This window comes from Cupressus sempervirens, chromosome 4 (assembly GCF_028749045.1).
Source record: "Cupressus sempervirens isolate cs-2001-9-10 chromosome 4, ASM2874904v1, whole genome shotgun sequence".
Lineage (NCBI taxonomy): Eukaryota > Viridiplantae > Streptophyta > Pinopsida > Cupressales > Cupressaceae > Cupressus > Cupressus sempervirens.
Genome location: NC_143121.1, coordinates 577,676,939 through 577,697,330, shown reverse-complemented (window position 1 = coordinate 577,697,330; position 20,392 = coordinate 577,676,939). Strand labels below are relative to the sequence as shown.

The 20,392-nt window shown below is 35.2% G+C and overlaps 1 protein-coding gene across 2 annotated transcripts in view; it reads left to right on the top strand.

Annotated features, from left to right (window-relative positions):
- LOC149562517 (hydroxyproline O-galactosyltransferase HPGT2-like) overlaps positions 1-20,392 on the top strand; it is a 114,490-nt gene that overhangs the window by 25,286 nt on the left and 68,812 nt on the right. For both annotated transcript variants that reach the window (XR_016363956.1, XM_089825998.1), the window contains exons 2-6: positions 9,451-9,514; positions 9,739-9,788; positions 9,982-10,169; positions 10,360-10,420; positions 10,647-10,719. Coding sequence is in view for 1 of the 2 variants with exons in the window: in XM_089825998.1 (XP_089682124.1) it covers positions 9,451-9,514; positions 9,739-9,788; positions 9,982-10,169; positions 10,360-10,420; positions 10,647-10,719 (436 nt within the window). In the remaining variant the exon portion in view is untranslated. The remainder of the gene's footprint in view (positions 1-9,450; positions 9,515-9,738; positions 9,789-9,981; positions 10,170-10,359; positions 10,421-10,646; positions 10,720-20,392) is intronic.

The window sequence follows — 20,392 nt, the reverse complement described above, 5'->3', positions numbered from 1 at the left end:
TACTACTTTTAATACATGATTTTTCAAGAGATACCCTAATTTAATTGACTGCCCAAAATATTTTGAATCCCTGAATTACAAATCACATGAAATATCAGTCTGAAACCTGTATTATTGTTGAAATCTGTCCATAATTGCAACCAGTACAATTATTTTTCAAATCAATTATAATACCATTGAGCTATTGGGACCTTCAATCTGTTCTCTTCTATCCCACCCCAACAGTTCTAGTTGAAACATTGGTAGGTCATTTATCTCTGGCATGGTGTGGCCCGTGAGGGAAGATGAAGGCCAGATGGGAGGGAGATTGGAACACAAGTAAAGCTGTCCCAGATATTTTTGTCTCTTGGGCTCAATCAGCTCTTTTAGTTTTTGGCATTAGCCCCCTCCCTTTAGGCTCTGTCTATGTGAGGCCCCAATGCAGGGGATGAAGCACAATCTATTATATACAGATTATTAGTCTAGTGTATGTAGGCTAATTAATCAGTCTGCTAGAGTAATTAGGTATATTGGATGTAGCTGCTGGAAATTCAATGCTGCCTCTGTGATTCTGATCTCAGACTCTTAATACATACTCCAGATGCATCAAACACAAACTTTAACTGCAGAAGTATAATTCCCTGTGGTAGCTGTCCGTATTCCTACCGATTCGCAGAAGCCTTGCAGCAGATTCAATGCTATGAAACTAATTGCAATTCCTCTCCAAAATGCAGCCAGATAATTAATTGAATGGTATACGACAACACCATTCAATTCTCAGATAAATCTCAGACCAATACTCAACAGATAGAGCACAATGCACCTGGTGTTTCATAGACTCAAAGTGCTGAAATGGTGAAGAATTCAAAATTCTCTAACAATGTTGAAACCCTTGTTATAATCTCTTCTCCCAACACCAAGTTATGAAATGCACAATAAAAATCATAAGCAATAGCATGATTCGATTCTTGCAAGACATTATATTTATAACATTTCAATGCAAAGGCTTCTTCACACTAAACACCAAGAGTCTTCATGTGCACCTTTATCACTTTAATGTCTTATGCTTTATACCTCCCTTTGCCTCCAATTTTTTTTTTCATCAATATCATGATATTCTGACACACAAGGCCATTGTTTCGTGTGCCCAAGATTTAAAACTTCTCAATATGGTTCCAACGAGCTATGACACTAAGGTGATCAATATACAATGCAAATAAAAATAACAACTTTAGTGTATTTAATTAAAAATAATCATAATTCACCCCTCTTGCGAAAATGACTGTAGAAGCATCAAAATTGAATTCTGACAAAAGATGAGTGATTCTGATAAAGAGAGACGATGAATGAACGTGATGGGGTGACTTACTAAAAATAGATGCTACCTCCAAGATTTTTGGAGCCAAAAATAAAAACTAAGAGCATCACTCAACTCCTCTAACTCATTTTAGCTCATTAGAACCATCTGTTGACTTACTATAAATAGTAAGTCCCACAAAACATAGCCAAAACTCACCATTAGCCACCAAAGAGCCTAGTAAGTCTACAAAAAGGTCCTCTAAACACCACTATCAGCCTACAAGGACCCAATGATAGATTGAATCCATCAATTCTGCTTCAACTCAAAATTTGGGACATTACACAGGAAGGCAATATATTTGCTGACAGAGACAAGAGGACACAAACTTCCGTCATGGGAAAGAAAAGATGAAATGACAATTTGAAGGAAAGGAATTGACATGATGGCAATATAAATGTCAAGTGACACACAAACTAAACTAGAAGATAAAGAAAAAATATATCCACTGTTAAAAAAATGCCAAGTCAAATATTCAGCATTCACGATATGAGGCATAATATCCAATGACAGCAATATGAAGGACTAGGAAACATATATATGAACATAAGAGGAATTCACGAAAGCTAGAGAAACATATTAGCACAAATATAAAATTCAAATGGAGCACAGTCCAAAATGATCAGAGATATGAAGCCTCAAGACTTGGAGAATAATGAACAACTCTGGAGAAGATAAACTGCTGTGATGGACAAGTACGGACACATCCAAAAACTTGAAACACAACATAGGTAGAAAGTGAACCATCAAAGTTTGTTTAGATTTGAGAGGTCAAAGATCTATAACGCTGCTACACTAGTCATGACATATAGATTGCCTACAAAATACTTATGCAATGTACAATAAATACACAGACTAGAGAGCAAGAGAAACTTCTCTAATTGCTATTTTCAAACTTGACTCTGATACCATGTTAATGTTTTGCCCATAGAAAATGATAAACAACGATAAATAAAAGAACAAAATAGGTACTGCTGGGTAAATATTTTACAATCGACAATTTTGGGTAAAAATCCAGTCACAAAATAGGATGACCAGCCACAGTGTGTGAGACAGAGGCTCTCCTACCTTAAAAGGAAGGCTCCCCCTTCTCACTATTCCTTGGATCAACTCAAGGTAAGTAAGAAGTCGAGAGATTTTGTAAAATGGGTGTTACCAATATTCTTTCTTCTTATCTTTCAAGAAAGAATCCACTTACTCGTGGAGCGAGTAATGGGCAGGGTGAATCTCTAACTACACTTCTATCTAGAGCTAGAAACAGTGATACCTATAAACCTTCACTAACTCAAAGGCTAGCTGAAAATGTACTGGTTTGGCTCTAAGTCCGGTCGTACTTATATATGGAAAAACTTTACAATTAGGGCACAAAGACTCCTAAAAGTAAGAATAACTTAACTATTTTGTGAATTAAAAAAGAAGTATAAGCTACATACAAAGCTTCTAGTTATATATTTCCACAACTGCTCCCAGTCAAAGCTTCGGCTCTGATTGCTTCTTAAATCACAATGCTCTTTTATTGAACACACAATAATAACATGAATTAAGAAAATAGGCACAAATTACAGTCAAAGCTTCTACTTTACTCTATCACAATTGCTTCCAGTCAAAGCTTCAAATCCAATTGCCTCTTTTATTCACTTTTCTCCCAAATTCGTACAACACAATCAAAGTTATGCTTGCACAGGAGTTGAAAAACAGGTGGAGGAAAAAGTGGGAGCAACTCAACCAACTTTGACCTAGTGTAACTAAAAGATAAAATATAGGGTTACATGCATCTGCACGTGCAACTTGCATTACATCTTTTCATGTACATGCAACTCGCATTACATGTAATTACATTTTTTCATGCAATGCATCCTCTCCAACTACAAATATGAAAGAAGAAGAAAGGAGACAAAAGAGAAGGAAACAATTATGAATGGCCTTGTACTCGATAATGCAATTCTGGATGATCACAGGATCGATAGTTCCTGTATATTGTGCCATTGCATTCACCTTGATAATCATGGTGTTAATCTTTCGATAGCTTGATTCTCTTTGCTGAATTGTCTGTTGTCCTATGAAAACTTAATGTGATCAAGCTTTTCTCGTTCAAGTGGTCATGAATTCTCCTTTGTAGATCAACACAAACTGGAGTCTCTGACACTTTGAAAACCTTCTCGATGGTGTCCGGATGTAAACTTAGAATAACTTTCCATCAACACTTAACTTTTTTTTTTTGAAGTAAAGTGCTTGGTGCATGGGAATGTGTGCAAAAGAGAAATTTTGACTTTGAAAAAGTGACTTGGGCTTTCAAGATGTCATTGCACGAAAAATGGTTTACATGTAAATGCAACATGTAATGAGGAATAGAAAGTGATATGACATGCGAATGTGGATGGAGGATGCACTTTACATGCAAGTGTGAATGACAGATGAGATGGAAAGAATGGAAAGATGCGGAAATATGTAATTTCTCATGAAGGCGCGAACCTATATGGAGGGATGGAAATAGAAAATTGGATTACATGCATGTGCGGATGGTGAATGAGATGGAAAACATGTAATCGCATTTATCGAATGAGATGTGAAGTGTTGCAACATGGAAAATGGAAGTGGAATGTAATGCTGCCTTCGCATGAAGTGAAGCAGCAACAAGTTCTTGGGAAAGAACTTGTGACTTTTCCAAAGTGGAGAAAACCAACAAGCAAGCTCAAAAACACAAAAATAAAAAAGAAAACATACCTTTGGAGAGTGACTCAAACATGTCAAGATGCAATGCACTTCAACACACAAATTCGAATTTGGAAATTGGGGAAAAACCAAAACAAGAAAAAAACAATTTCTTCATTTTTAAAGGAAAAAATGCACTTTCCATGGCATTGATTTGACAAGTGGCAATCATCAAGCAATAATCTGCATGAAAATAGCATGAATTGATGAGCAAGTTTGAAAATGTCCACTTACTTGGAGGTTAAAGAGCCAAAATAGCAAGTTTTATAGACTTGAAGAGCAATTCTCCCTCAAATCCGGATTTTAAAACAACTTTTTGACTTTTTTCCGTACTTGCATGTAATGGACGTCCAATGGTCGAATTTGATATGAGAATGCCAAAAATGTGGTTTCCAAAGACGAGCACACATTAAAACTCAAAAACAACTCCTCTTGATCCAAATGTATGGGCTGATATGCCATTTTTTGAGTTTAATGAACAAAAACATGACTTTTTAATGCAAAAATCTGGGTCGTTTTTGCAAAAACGTGGCCAAAAAATGCATGTTTTAAAGTCATTTTTGACTTGCAAATGCAACGACTTCCCCAAATGCATCTACGTGGATCCAAATGTAAAAAAGTGGCTTCAAAACGCATAAAAGTGGATTAAAACCCCAATTTTCTGGGCGTTTTAGCGAAAACGTGATTCATAAATGGCATAATATGAGTCGTTTTTCACTTCCAAATGCAAAAATGTGACCCTTGATGTATTGCCGATGACTGAATATGCCAAGATGCCTCTTTTCCTTGCATAAAACGTGATTTAAATCACTCAAAATGAATTTATTTGAAGATTTTTCAAAAAACGTGCCCTTGGAAGGAGTTTGGAAAAAATGTTTTTTAGTAGGATAAATTCATTTTCAATGTTGGAATGGCTAAGCAAAAACGACCCTATTGGGGAAGATCTCATGCAAAACCCTTAAGAAAATCTCTCTCAATGATCAAAATTGGGTTTTTGAAAGGCAAATGCATGCATTCTTTCAAAATCGGACCTTTTGGAGGGCAATACACATTTTGAAACATGCTTTTAGTTAAAATCGAACCTTTTTGAGTGCATAGCATGTTTTAAAATATGCAAGTGATCAAAATCGCACCTTTTGGAGGGCAATGCACATTTGAAGTTACATCTCACATTTTGGATGCAAAGACATAAAAACTTATCTTTTGATGCAATGACATCAAAAAGGTCCACTTTTGATAGCCTTTTGATGTAATGACATCAAAAAGGTCCACTTATAATTCCAAGTTGAACTTTATATGTAGTGACGTGTAAAATGTCCACTTTTGATGGATTTTACAATTAATTGCATATAAAATGTCCACTTTTGATAGATTAATACTTTTGAGTTGAAAATTATATGCAATGGCATGTAAAAAGCATACTTTTGATGGATTTTACATGTAATGACATATAAAATGTCTACTTTTGATGAATTCAAGTGATTAAATAAGCACATGTAAATTTAAATTCATTAAAATATTACTTAAGTGGGACATAAATTATATTTACATATCATATTAATTATATAACATGTAAATACCATTAACTAGAGCATTTGATTTAAATGCTAAAAATTAAACTGAATAATATAATTAATATAGTCACTTAAGTGAAAAATCAAAAAGTAACTCAACTTAAAAATATAACATAAAGTGCACTATAGTTACTTTAAGTGAAAATTTAAAAGATAAAGTAACTAAAAAACATAACATAAAGTGAATTCAAGTTATATTTTTCAAAAAGTGAATGTCAAATTAGAAATATAACATGATATTTTTAATTCGTGCTGTTGCATCAAAAAGGTCCACTTTTTGGGCACTAAAATGACCATATCTCTTGACTGATAATTCCGATTAAGCTCTAGGTTAGACCAAATTGAAAGGAAAACCGAAAGCCATGACATGAGTGAAACCAACGGACTAAAAACCAACAATCACAAACTCAAAAGCAAAGAAAAGGACGATGAAGGCTTCAAAAATCAAGTAAAGGCTCGACCGAAAGCAAAACGAAAAAGACTTGACGAAGGTCTTCAGTAAAACTATTTGATATATGAATTGAAGTTGATTGATCGATCAACATTAAACACTTGACTATCAAATTAAACTTAGAGAAACGCGAAACTAGTTTGAAAAAGTTTCATATTGTTACCAGCATTTTGTGATGACAAAATGCAGGACAACAGGTACAAAAGACACAATTTCTTATCTTGGGATAACCCTTCAACTTGAAGGGAAAAACCCATCCATACTAGAAAAAAATTATCTATTATTAATAAAAATGTTCGAGTACAATGCTTTCCCTTTGATGCCATGTCTCCATACAAAGCAATCACTTATATATATAGAATTGAGAAACTCTTCATATCACAACCGATGGTCTCTTCATATTTCCACATGCATGACTCTTTACATGTTGCATGTCTCTTCATTAATAAAATGTCAAATATTTAGAGTGTGACACCTAACACACATTGAATTCCACATTTTTCTCACTTAATATGACGGAAATATTAACATAAATATCTTCTCTAGCTGTTGATGCAATACAGAGGTATTGTCCAAATTTCAACATATAGCAAAATCAGAGAAAAAGATATATGTTGCAGCTGCAATCTTCAACAATAAGGTTGGATATGAGTGTTAAAGATAACTTAAAGTTAATCTAATAGACGAACAATTAATCCTATCAAGGAACATTACAATCCAAACCCTAATTGAGAAATGTAAGATAAATAAGGTCCCAACAGGGGGACATTACACAAAGGTTGTGTCTATCTATTCTGTAGTGTTTGCCTCAGGTTCAGTTTCTTTGTCTTTTTAAAGAAACGTGGGTGTTTCAGGCTTAAAAATGGGACTAACCACTGCTTGGCTATTTGCAGTTTAGTGTGTTACTCTGAAGTGTCAACTTTTTTTCTAGTTGCTGGACCATTTTATATTGGCTACTTGAAATTTTAATTAGTGTTTCTTGAAAAAGATCCACCCTCTTTCCTTTTGTTATAATTCATAAAATTCACTCCTTGATTCTGAGGCTCAAGTTTGATACAACTGTAATAACCTATACTGAATGAGCAAAAACAATTCAAGGAATACCTAGAAATAGTACAACAATAACTATTTGTATATTCTATATTCTATAAAACAATGCATAAGCAAATTGAGATTCATAAGACACCCACATGCAGAACTGTATACTATTGGCGTTCCAAATGTTTGCTTGAATGCTGTACTACTTATTAGAGGTTTTTACCCTAATAATTATGAAGAGTTTTGTCTCCAAGACGTAGCTGCTGAAACTAATGTCCAGATGAGGAAAAGAGAGAAATTTTATCTTTTTCCAGTTTCAAGTGCATCCTTCACCCAACCCTTTACGCAACTCGAGCTTTTCTGTCTCAGTGCACCTGAATCATTTTGTAGGCATCCCTCAGATGTTTATGGTAACTGGGCAAGTCAACTGACAAAATAGCTTCCTGAATCAGGTAGTTAACTAATATATCACTCCCTCAGTCAAGGTAGTTTCAAACAGTTAATTGTCAAAGTCTTTCCTCAATCAATTAACTAGATTCTAGTCCAAACAAAAAGTATTTACAATCCCAACTATGCAATTCCTACCTGACAGTCTATTCACTAAATAGCTGCAGATTAGAGAGACGGACCATGATTGCCATGAGTGTGAAATGGGGAAATTACTCAAATCGTCCAAGTAAACCTGGGATTTTAAAATCACCTTATTTGAAATGAAGGAAGAAAGACAAGATTTGTAGGGTGACTTGAGACATTCTATCAAAATCTAAATGAGTTGATGATTCTTATTTTGATAATTAACATTTGCTTAATGCTTTTGATTTTTATTAGAGAATTGTCGTAGCTTGTCAAACAGTATAGGATCAAGTTGGATTAACTTACTGTCAAGTTTGTATTCTTGGGTATCTTCAGGTGCATCAAAGATCATTTGTATAAAATATTATACTTCCTTTGGACACTTGGAATTGAATCTCAACTGCCACATTACTTACTATCGTTGCTTTCGCTTTGTCCTTACAGTTGATGTATTCAAGAATTTTCTCTTCATTTTGGTGTCACCTTATGAGGCTTTAACTTTCCATAGACCTTCGTCCATCAAGGCAAACTTCATCTCTTGATCCCAAGTTCGATGTATGGTCCCATTTAGGGTTGCACAAGAAAACATTTCTCCATCTTTGCACATTCTTCTCACATGTGGCTGCCTGCCAAATCCTAACTGCTAGTAGCCTAGTGGTTATTTTTTCCTTGAGGTTTTTTAATGTCTCCAAATCATCTTTTGTGAAAATGTGAAAAGATCCCTTAATTTTAGAAGGAACAGCGTACATTTGTGAGATCTTGAACATTCAGTGTCTATTACTCTCTTAAGATCCTTTCCTCATGCAATAGAAACCCCTTGATTCAAGATGACATGACTGTCCCAATTTTATTCAGACTTTTGAGGTATGAAACTATTAGAACAACTCAGCTTTCCCACGTATTCAATATCATAGGTGATCATTTGTAATGCAATACTTTGCTTGGTAAATTTGTGATAGCTCCCACAAGGCATGGTGGCCTTTGAACTTAAGGTTAAATCCTTGGATCTAATACCATATCAGAATCACCAAACATTCACAATAAGATCTACAAGCAAGGCCAAAGAAAAGATAACCTGTCCAAAGAGAAACAAATAGAGATTCTGGCAGTGTCTAAAGACAACAAAAAACACTAGTATAATAAATTTCACGTGAATGAATGAGTGAGCAGAAACACAAAGTTTGTTTGCTTAAATAGGCCTCTTAGGAGGGGAAAACAGTTACTTTTCCTATGGCCAACTTGTCCACATGACTTTGAAATATAAAAACACATTCCTCATCTTTACAACCAGTTGCAAACTGTCACACAAATCAGGCCTGATAAGCGGGAATTCATATTCTAACAATCAGCTACTGGATCTTATTGATTTTTTTTGGATTTTAAAAGATTTTTGAAAGGGTATATGCTACTTCATTTTCTTTTTCAATTTGCTTTGTTTTTTATCATTGTTACCTCCTAATGTGCTTCCTCATCTTATGCTGCTCTGAAAGAAACATCTAGGGAGTTTGATAACTCCAGTTCATGTATAGTTATTGGTACCATGGATCACAAGTCCGTGGTTCTTCTTCTTCTACTTCTACATCAAAGAATTTTCGTGGACCAGTTCAGTTGTTCTTTTCAAAATTTAAAATTTAAATCATTAACAGAGCTCTAGTTATAGAACCAGAACTAATGATTAAATGCATAGAAATTTAGTTGTTTTGGAATCAAATATCTAATTATTGAATTAAAATCATCTGTAACAACTTGAGGTCTTTTGCCATCAGATTGTGGCAAGATGCAGAGATGAGAAAATTACTTGCTAGTCTTCTTCAGCAAAATAATGAACAGGTTTGTTTTCTCTCCAATTCCTGTCTAGCAGAGCTTTTTGTTTTGCTGTGTGTGCTTCATGTCAGCAAAGGTAAATCAGATTTACAAGATCCTTGCTTATTTTATGATTAGCGTACTAATTGGAACAATTTTATTCATCATTTCATGCATGTTTATTTGTTAGTCAATTTGATTTTCAATTCATCTGCAGATAATTGGACAGTATTTTTCTCTGTTTTTCTTAGGTAACAAGGATAATTACTGTAGATGAGCAGCTGATGAATCTCAGATGCAAGTATGTATGTGTGGAACTTTGTGTCTTTTTATTGGTAAATAATGCTGACCTTTGTCATAAAAAGTTAAGAGTGACAATTAATATACATTTTAGATAAGCATTTTCCCTTCCATACCACCCACAGCATCTTTGAATTAGATATTCACATCAAATTATCAAAGTTATCACAGGAGTTTTTTTTGGTGTTTGCCAGAGATTTAGGAAAGAAAATTGCAGATGCAGAGATGGAGCTAGCTTTGGCTAGGAGTCAAGGTTACCTCCACAAGCACCCAACTTGGAACACAAACCCTGAAAAAAGATTGTTAGCTGTCATAGGCATTCAGACTGGCTTTGGCAGCCATTTAAATAGAAATAGAATAAGGAACACCTGGCTACCAACAGGTAAAGCTCTGATGCCCTTGCAAGTAGAAACCAAAATGTACTTGTGGTCATGCATTAGAATCAGAGCATTTATGTATGGCTGCACAGGGAGCACATATTGCATTTTCTGAAGTGGATACTGACCACTATATAATGTAGTTAAAATGCAACATTTAATTTTAACAGTAAACATTAAAATTTTTCTATGTAGGTCAAGCTTTGAAGACATTAGAAGAAAAAGGAATAGTTATTCGCTTTGTGGTGGGGCGAAGGTACATTTCTTGCCCATCTTGCAGACAACAGTTAGGCAATTCTCTTGCATCAAGGCTTTTATCTCTTGCTGTTGGATTCATAAAACAAGATGCCTGTAAATGATATTTGATCACATAACAGTCCATGTTAAAAGGACACAGTGTTGTCACTTGAAATAGAGCTTGAATTTTTTATTTGATTTGTTATAGTATCCTTACTTTCATATTCTTCTTTTGGATCTGGCAGTGCAAATAGGGGAGATAGCCTGGACAGAAAAATCAATGCCGAAATGCAGGAAACAAATGATTTTCTAGTTCTTGTAAGTAAGATGTCCAGTAATACTAAGTATCTTTGAAACATTGTGTGCAAGTGCGGACCCTAGTCAATCTAATTATTTACTCTGCATTAGGAAAGATGCTCTTCATAGTCACAAAGATTGGCTTTGTGAAGACTTGTTGCTATTTCCAATGAATCCATGCACTCTTCTCAGCAAGTTGAATGCAATTGCTAAAACAAGCCTTCTATGATATGTAAAAAATTTTGTCAACAGAGTGAAGTTGTAAATTGCACTTGTTGAAAAGCACCCCAGGAAACAGCAGAATGGAGCTGCTGGTTCTGTTAAATGGTCTTGCAACCTCCTGTCTGTTGAATTGGGCGATTTTGTCCTGATTGGAAAACCAAGACTATAGATTGACTAGAATAAGTGTCTTCTGAAATGCCTGGCAAGAAGATCCTTTAGTGTACAGATAGATCTAAGGATCTTTAAGAGCTTATAGGAATTGAAGATGGCAAAACACGTGATTGGAGGCTTGTGTGAGTGTCGCAGTGATCAAATAGGGAGTAATTCAGCTGTAGATACCAAAAGGGATTGACTGTTTTTTTCATATATTGCTATTGTTTACAAATATTCTGCACCTACACTAGCTCTTGCAAGCACAATGAGACTAATTTTAGCTTCTTTAGAACCACCACACCAGACGCCAACTGTGGAACAGAAAGAGACAACTTAGAATTGCACATCAGGTGCCCCTTTGAGATTTGAACTTGGGTGTCCACAATAGGAACTCAAGCTTTTAAACAAGCAGAACTCCTTGGATGAAATGATTGATTTGATGTTGAGCATATTAGAAATTAATTTTTACATCTAAACCTGTACTTGATTGTTTTTTGATTTAATAAGGTTGTGTAGATGTGCAGTTGTAGCTACCAACTAGATTTCCCGCCTTAGGCTTCTCTACCATAAAATTTCAGTGGTGTTGAAATTCTAAATGTTTCAATATTTTATTTTTTCTGGTTGTACAACATTCAATCCTCTTGAATTGTCATTTGAGTAATTTTAAGTAAAACAATAGTTTGAATGTGAGGCTGGTTAATTTATAATTTCTACAGACAATTTGAGGTCTTAGGTATCATTTTGGTATCAGAACAGATTTCTAATGCTTGGAATTGTGGAAATATGTACGACAATGACTAGGTATTTGGAGAACAAAGAACTGCTTCTTTGCAACCAAATAATCTCCTCTTGGGAGTGGAATAAAGAGGTGAGAATGGATAGTTCGAGTGCACTAATCACTTTCTTGGAAAACAACTTGGAGAAGGTGATGAAAAGTCAATACTGGGACAGCCAACAACAAGATGACATGAACTATTGAGAAGAGTGGATGAATCACCTAGATTCAATGAATGCTGAGAATTCCATTCATTCTCATGAGAGATGGGTTCTTGTGAACTACTTCTCATGAAACACGGGTCAATGAGTTTGACTTGAAAATTACATAGTTGAATCCTAGTAGGAATATCACAAGAAGTGGATGAACACCCACTCGCCGCCGCCCCCCCCCTCCCCCAACAAAAAAAAAAAAAAACCCTTAATGAGCACTATAGTGCAAATCCCATTAGTGTTTCAACATGTTAAAATCACAAAGAATAAGAACAAGAATAGAAGGTAAACAAAAAAACTCAACCTTCAAAGCATTGCACCCAATGTACTAATCAATAGCAATTGTTCCAATACAATATTAATGCCTTCATATGATTCCATGGAAATTCCAACAACACAATTTTGCATAAAACATAATTCACACACACACGTGCCAAGGAAACCAAAAATGGCTTTTCGAAACCATTGGCTCATAATCGTTATCCCAAAACAAGGCAAAGTGTTGCTTCCAAGTGTTACCCCTCCACAAATACAATGTAATTTTTGCTTGACTAGTTTGACCTCTACGACCAAGTGTGGTCAAAGTAATAACCATGCATTCCATTTAGGTGTAATAATATAATATAATAACTTACAAATTGTAAGACTTGCTATAAATAACCAATCAAGGTTTCTTAGTAATAGTCTGTAATGTCCGCTATTATGTTTCGACTTAGTCATTACTAGTTTAACATTTAATATTTTTGTTATAAGCAAAAATGTTACATGTAATGTCCCCTTTTTTGGCGAGTCTTTGCATTTGATTGAGTCAGTTCATTATAGCGATCCTTGTGAGTTTACAGGGAGATTCAAGGGTCTTAGTTGAGGACATACTGTTTTTAGTAAGTCTAATTCGGGTAGTTGCCATATTTGGTAGTGCAAATGGTGGTGCTAACGGTCATCACTTGCAGTGGTTGTGTCTATTTATTGTATGGGCTCCTATTTATTAATTAATTATTAAAGTTAACATTATTATATTTAAATGTTATAAAATGATGTTGTGTTGAGGAAGCTTATTAATTGGAGTTATGCTTGTAGTTCGTCTCTTCACAATCTTCATTTCTCACCAATTTCACTTTGCTGACCCTCGATGCCTTTACTGGTGCAGAGATGGACGCCATTTTTGTAATTCATAAAACTAGGGTTTTGATTGATAAAGAAGATACTAGTTTGGTTGCACACAAATCTTTCACCAAATCACTTTGGTAGCTCAAATCTCTGATAAATTTGCTGGTTCTAGTGTAATGCCTCGCCCGGAGATCCTTGGAACAAGGATTCAATTCAAGCGAAGATATTTTTTTTACAAGTATGAATGCACATGACAACATCATACAGGGATCACAAAGATCGCAACGAAAGATTTTGCCACAATCCTGGCAACCAATGAATCTCTGAATGCCACTACCAAACAGACAGACGCAAATAGAGGCCAACAACGACCACGCACATGATGAGGGCTCGACAAAACGGCCACTCATCAACAAAACACCAAGTTGGGGTATAAATGCAGAACCCTGAAATTTGGCTAAGTTTGAAATCTTGAAGCCCTGAAATTTGGCTGTCTGAATTTTTGAAGCCCTAAAATTTCCTAGAATCTTTATCTTATCTTAGAGAGGTCTAAAACCTATCTCAAAAAATTTGTTGCATATATTAAAATATATCTTAACTTATACTCAAACAATATATTTTAAACCCCTTAGAAAGACTGTTTTGAACTGGAAAGGTGTGAAATCCAATAAGGTGTCAACCAACTTCCAAAACTTCCTTAGCCAAGCCTAATTGCTCCCTATTTCTTGTGCGAGGAAGTGCACTGGTCTCCAATATCGCGCGAGGAAGTGCACAATCTCACGCGAGGAAGCACCAAGAACTGCACTTCCGTTGCAATCTTTGTGATCCTTGTATGATGTTGTCATGTGCATTCATACTTGTAAAAAAAAAAATCTTGGCTTGAATTGAATCCTTGTTCCAAGGATCTCCGGGTGGGGCATTACATCTAGCTTCGAATTCAATTGCTCAAATTCACTTTGAAATGCTCGTGAATGCAAGGTATCAAATGAACTATCAAATGCCCTTTTTATAACTAAAATAACTTTAGGGTTAGGTAGGGTGCATATTGACCAACTTAGTTGCATACCGATCAACCTCCTTTATCGACTTCAAAACATTGTTCAGTTAACATTACATTATCACCGACTAACTATCTTGCTCGGTTGAGCTCACCTACCATTTTGACCTTTAACTTTTTAGGAGTTATCCTAATGCATTTGACATATGCTAATTTGGATATCATTCCATGATTCTAAGGAACTAATACATGATTTAACAATTCAAATGCAGTTCCCATACACAACTTTGTTGAATTAGTTTGAGGTTGTGGATTCACCTAATCCGGAGGATGAGGTGTCACCGACTGATACATTTGATGTCCCACTATCTTTCGTCTTCTTTTTCCATGTCATGCGGATATGGTTTCGGATTTCATCAATGTCAACCTTGCTCTTTCCTTTGGTGTCTTCTTCATTAGGCGTTGATACTTGGTATCTACAGTTCTTGCTTAGATGATCGACTTGATGACAATGAAAACATGCCATGCCCGAGTTCTTCCAAGTTCCAGATCTTCCTCTCATGTGCACCCTCATGCAGTTAGCTGCAATGTGTCCATATCTTCCACTTGTTGTACATGTAGTCCATGTATTGTAATCCTAGTTGACCGTGTTACCTTGTCTGCTCAGTGTTCAGTGTTGCTTCTTATGCGATTTGTAATCTGCTGACTTGTGTCCATATTTATTGCATGTATAACAATAACCTTCAAACTTGCATTGCGTAGGAATCTTATTAAACTTTGAGCTGCACTCAAATGCTTGATGACCATACTTATTGCAGTTATAACAATATCCATCAAATTTAAGAGTAACAGTAGTCTTACCGACCTTGCTATTGCAAACATTTGTTGTGTGACCCAATTTTCCACAATGATAACATGTCGGCTTCTTCAGTTTTGGATTTGCATATACATTCTTTTGTTCAACTTGTTTTGATGTCTCTCCTTGCTCGGTTGTAGAGTGCTTGGTATAGCCTAGTCTAGTAGTGTCTCTCGGTCTTCTCTAACTTCTTAACTGTTCATCCAATTTTCTTATATTTCCTCAGATCTCTTTAGCCTTTCATTGGTTTCTTTTTCAGTCTTCAGCTCATTCTTCAGTTGTTCATTTTCTGACCTTAATCCAATAATCTCTTCCATCTTTCTACCAATCTCATTATTAGCACCAAGTAGCTGATTTACCATGTCAAAGTGGTTGTGTCAACCTTTGTATTTCAACATCTTTCTCATCAAGTCTTGTAGTCATGTGTCTTTTATCTTCCTTTGCCATTCTCTTGTCACCTTCAACTTGCCTCTTCTATTCTAGGATTTCGAACATTCTCACCTATTGAGCTTCTTGTTCTTTCTTCATTGATTTTACTTGCTCGGTTAGGGTTTGGTTCTTTTCCATCAGATCTGATATTGCAGCTACGAATTCATCAGACATACTACCCTCTGATAGTTCTTCAAATTCTTCTTCCTGATATTGTGTCATTCCATTGATGTGCTAATTCTTTTCTTTTGCTTAGTGATTGCTTCAATTTCTCTTTCATCTCACCGTTCTGACCTAGGGAAATCTTTAGTTCCAACCTCAAATTCTCAATCATCTTATCAAGCCTATACCTTTCCATCTCTTCGGATCTTTTTTCAAGTGGTTAAACTCCGTAACAAGAGATATTGCTCTGATACCAATTGTTGGAAAGTTATGGGAAGGTAAGATGCTGAGAGAGGGTGAATTAGTATTTCTTAAAACTTTTATCCCTTAATAATCTTTTTACCCTCTTGATTACTGAAATTGGTTTACATGCATGTTCATAATAACATTTTCCAAATTTAATAGCTATAACAGTAACACCATAACAAATCATTAACACATTTGACACAATCATTTGGTCACGCAAAAACCCCCGGTTAGAGGGAAAATTGCGGTGGGGATGGCACCCACAAAATCTTCACTACTGTAGCATAACGATTACTCGGTTAGAGCATGCAATAATGTCACTTTTGGTGACTTACCATGTTAGGAGTAATACATAAGACCTATTAAATTCTACCTCGTGAAATGATTTTGACAACACTCTTCAAGTGTATACTCGGTTAGGAGATTTTACAATAAGACTGTTAGGTCCACTCTGTTTGGAGATTCTCTACTACAATGATAAGAAAGTAATAGTAACGTGATATGATAATATGCAACTTACTAATATATCAACTTCTTGTGATGGATTTCACCCAATCTACTCTTATTCTTTGCTTGGTAGCTTTGCTCTCCTTTTGCTTAGCTTGATCTTCAAACTTCCATTCCTCCAAGAACTTTTAAATTGTTCTTGAACCATCTATATGTAGAGATCCAATGGCTTCCATTATATGTGACCTAATTAGGGTTTAGAATCTTTTGGAATGCTCAATTAAATAAATCAACAATCCTCATTCATCCTTATCGTAAAGAACATTGAGCAATTTTTTCATTGGCTTACCCTTGTGCCTTGCGATCCATAAAGCCATGCATCATTCCCAATAAACCTTACCTAATCTTTGCCTTGATCTTGATAAACCGTTTCCTAGCTCGATACGATTCAAACTCAAACTTTTGTGCCTTTACAAACTTTGATGTGTATCTTGAGTCACTCCGTAAACACTGATTCATTTGCTCAATAATGCTGTCCTTCGATGATAGTCTTGCATGGTCATAACTACAGTCGGTATCCCTACACTACTCTGTAACTGCTATGCTCGGTGTCCATTTTGCTTGACTTGTAGTTACCTCGGTAACACAAGTTGTCCGGTATTTGAATGCTTATTGCTCGGTGAGAGGGTTTATCGATCTCTCTGCTCTATATTCACCGACTATACCCTTCAATATGTTTGGCACTAATGACAACATTCAAATGCATTTAGGAGTAACAAATTGCCCGAAATCAAATCGTTAGTTCACAAGGGTCGCAATGATGAGCTAACATAACTGTGCCCTCAAAGCCTGCTAAAAAGAGGACATATAAAGTATTACTTATTTATTAATTAAAATGTCCTAAAAATAAGAATAATTAAACTGCCATTACTCCAAATATACTCATTATGTCTCGATTATGTCAAAACTAGGATGTAACCCCCTGCGTTCATTGCTAACCAGGGTGTCTTAATCTGTATCAACTTTTGATGTACTATAATTAGTAAATCCCTATATGCCCGATCAACAAAGGTGCTAAAGGTCATCACTACAACTAAGGTCGGTCGAGGTGCCTTGCCACGGATAGAAATGTGGGATAGATTACTTACTATAAATAGTAAGTGTACTAAATTGAGCCATTTGACAAATGAGTCAATCACTATGCTTACCATGAGTCCGGGTGCCCTTGTCATTAATAGCTTTGACCATAATTTAAGTCCCAAACTTGAAGCTTCATCAATGTTACCATAACTCCATACTAGTAAATTGTCGAGGTTCCCTGCTAAAGATAGAAACGTTGAGTTAGCCAAATAGACACTTACAAAAAATAGTAAGTGTACATTCCTAGACTCCTAACTCAAATGAAGAACAATCTTGACCATTCCCGACATCTAGAGTGGGAATAAGTCTCCAATTCTGCCAACAAGACCCTTTGAACAACTCCATTAGCCTATGAGAGTCAGGAAATAGGCTAATCCTTTGAAAGATGATGCTCCCGAAAAAGGGACATTACAAGCAAATACTCATGATGAAGCCTTGGTAAGTATAATCTCAAGTGTGCCTTATACCCTGAGTGGGACACACCCTGCTTGCTTTTTCTTCCGTGCCCTTGGATCACTGAAAGACCACACTCTTTGATTGGATCTCCATGCCATTTCCACTTCCTTGATTGGATGTCCATGCAATTTCCAAGCTTATTATATAGTTTATGGTATGGCAAAACCTAGTGGTTTAGAACCTGTGAAAAAATTGTCAATCTGAACTGGAATTTAATGCAAAATTTGCAACTTAGGATAGGAATAGGATTGATGGAATGTGATTGGCACTCTTTGATTGTTTGGAATTTCTTGCTTCAGTGCTTGCCTAGATTTTGAGATTTGGATTTGCAGTATGCAACAATCAGCAGCCAATCCAACACTAGAAGAGGGTTTTCTATTATAATTTTATTTGCATCTGTAATGCCCTCAATCAGAGAACTTTAGGAATTAGATGGTTTTCAAACAGGTGTGAGCTGAAACAATTACCAAATGCCAAATATAGATGTGAAAACCTAGCTGATCTGCACTAATACAATACGCCAAGACCCTTGTAAATCAAATGTGCAACTCAAATCCTTGGAAGTTCTGACCTCCACAATGATAGCATTCCAAAACAAATGATTGCATCATTAAATGTTGTGCAAGTTCTCCAAAAAAGGTACATAAGCCTCTTCAAGTAACTGTATTGTGTGTGATGCTCCATCCAGCAACTATGGCACTGATATGCGGTGGTAATTGGCAACTAAAATGTCAACTACATGCTGCACAAAATCCTTGTATGGCTGGTGATTCCCAAATCACAAATAAATGATAGATGCCCAGCAATAAATAACATGTGATATGTGAAATTAGCAATAGATGATGCTACCAATTTCCAGATAATATGGTGTACTGTATCTAACTTGAAATTGTGTTTATCAGCAAACAATAAACTCTGAAATCTCCAAAAATAAGCACTGGAATCTGTCCAAAATCATAATTCCGATTTGCATGCAAACCTAGTTGCTCCAAATCTGAAATTCAGCAAAAATGACTTACTTGCAATCCTTGGGTGGAATTACCAATGATGTAGATCAGTGTTTTTGTCCTTAAATTTGAGAATAAAAATCCAAGAGTATTTTCATCCTCTAAAATCTCCAAACAACCAAGGTATTTTTGTCCTTGGCTGTGAATTTGAATGAAATGCCCAACTTCTTGAAAGTTGGATTTTGTTAAGTGAAAACAAGATATGATGCTCAAAAGAATCCAAGTGCCTCGTTTATGTAACACTTCAAAAGAGGCCCATAACTTCAATTTTTCAAATGCTAGTTTTTTTTAAAAATAATTTAATTTCATGTATTTAAATATATCTTTTATTTTATTTTAATATGGACGATTAAAAATGCTTTTTATTTTAATAGTAGCAATTAAAATATTTATTCTAGTAATAATATTAAGATCGCCTTAAGATAGGAATAGTAGGCCTACCTTAAATATTATTATCCAAGGTCACCGGGAGACGGGGAGACTTTGAGGTCTCCGGTACTGGTACTGGTACCGGTACGGCAATTTTTCAAATAGGAGACGGGGGTACTTGGAGACGGCAATTTTTTATTTTTTTTAAAATAAATTTTTAATAGTTTAAACTTAAAGAGTCTAATACTAAAAGTAAATACAAAATTTCAAAATTTCAAAATAGTAATACCATAAGACTAAAAGACTAAAGTAAATAACAAATTAATAATACTAGTGTTGTCACATTAAAAATTAAAATAGATTTATAGAGTCAAATTGTCAAAGATTATAATAATAATAAGCGGTCAGATACAGAAGTACATTACTGAAATAGATTTTAAAACCTGACAAATTGGCATTGCTACAAAAAATTTGTGAAAATTATTGAATTATTCAACATTGATGCATGCATAGAGACACACTTAGGATTTCTATTTTCTAACTAAGAGTTAGGATTGCTTAGTTTAAAAGGGAGTAAATCATTTTGTAATAGTGTTTTTTTTCCAGTTACACAGATTCAACTAACAAAGATTCCTATATTGGTACTAGGATATTGCCAACAGCAGATAAACAGGTACGAATAACAAATACGACTTATACATCAAACTGAAACATGATATCCTCTTGAAAAAACAAAAATATGGGACCAAATACATTCATGTTAACATACATAAAACCTCTAGTCTATCACTGTTATCGCTGAGTTTTTATCAGCAAATAGATGCTTGGTTTTCATGAGGAATAATACTATTATCAAGCATTTGCATATCAGATTTTTGTAACATACGTAATACTATCTTCTAATGCACTAACAACAGTTTTTGCACCCTAATTCCTTAGCCGCATAAATTTATGTGATTTGGGATCTTTACTGCAATCCTGTACAGCTTCCAATATGTTGTCTTAGACTTGTATTGTGTTCCTGTAGGTGACGTACATCACCAAGCAGTTTTACGGAATTCATGTAGTACCTTAGATTTTTGCATTAAAAACATTTAAATGAGGGCTAAAATATAT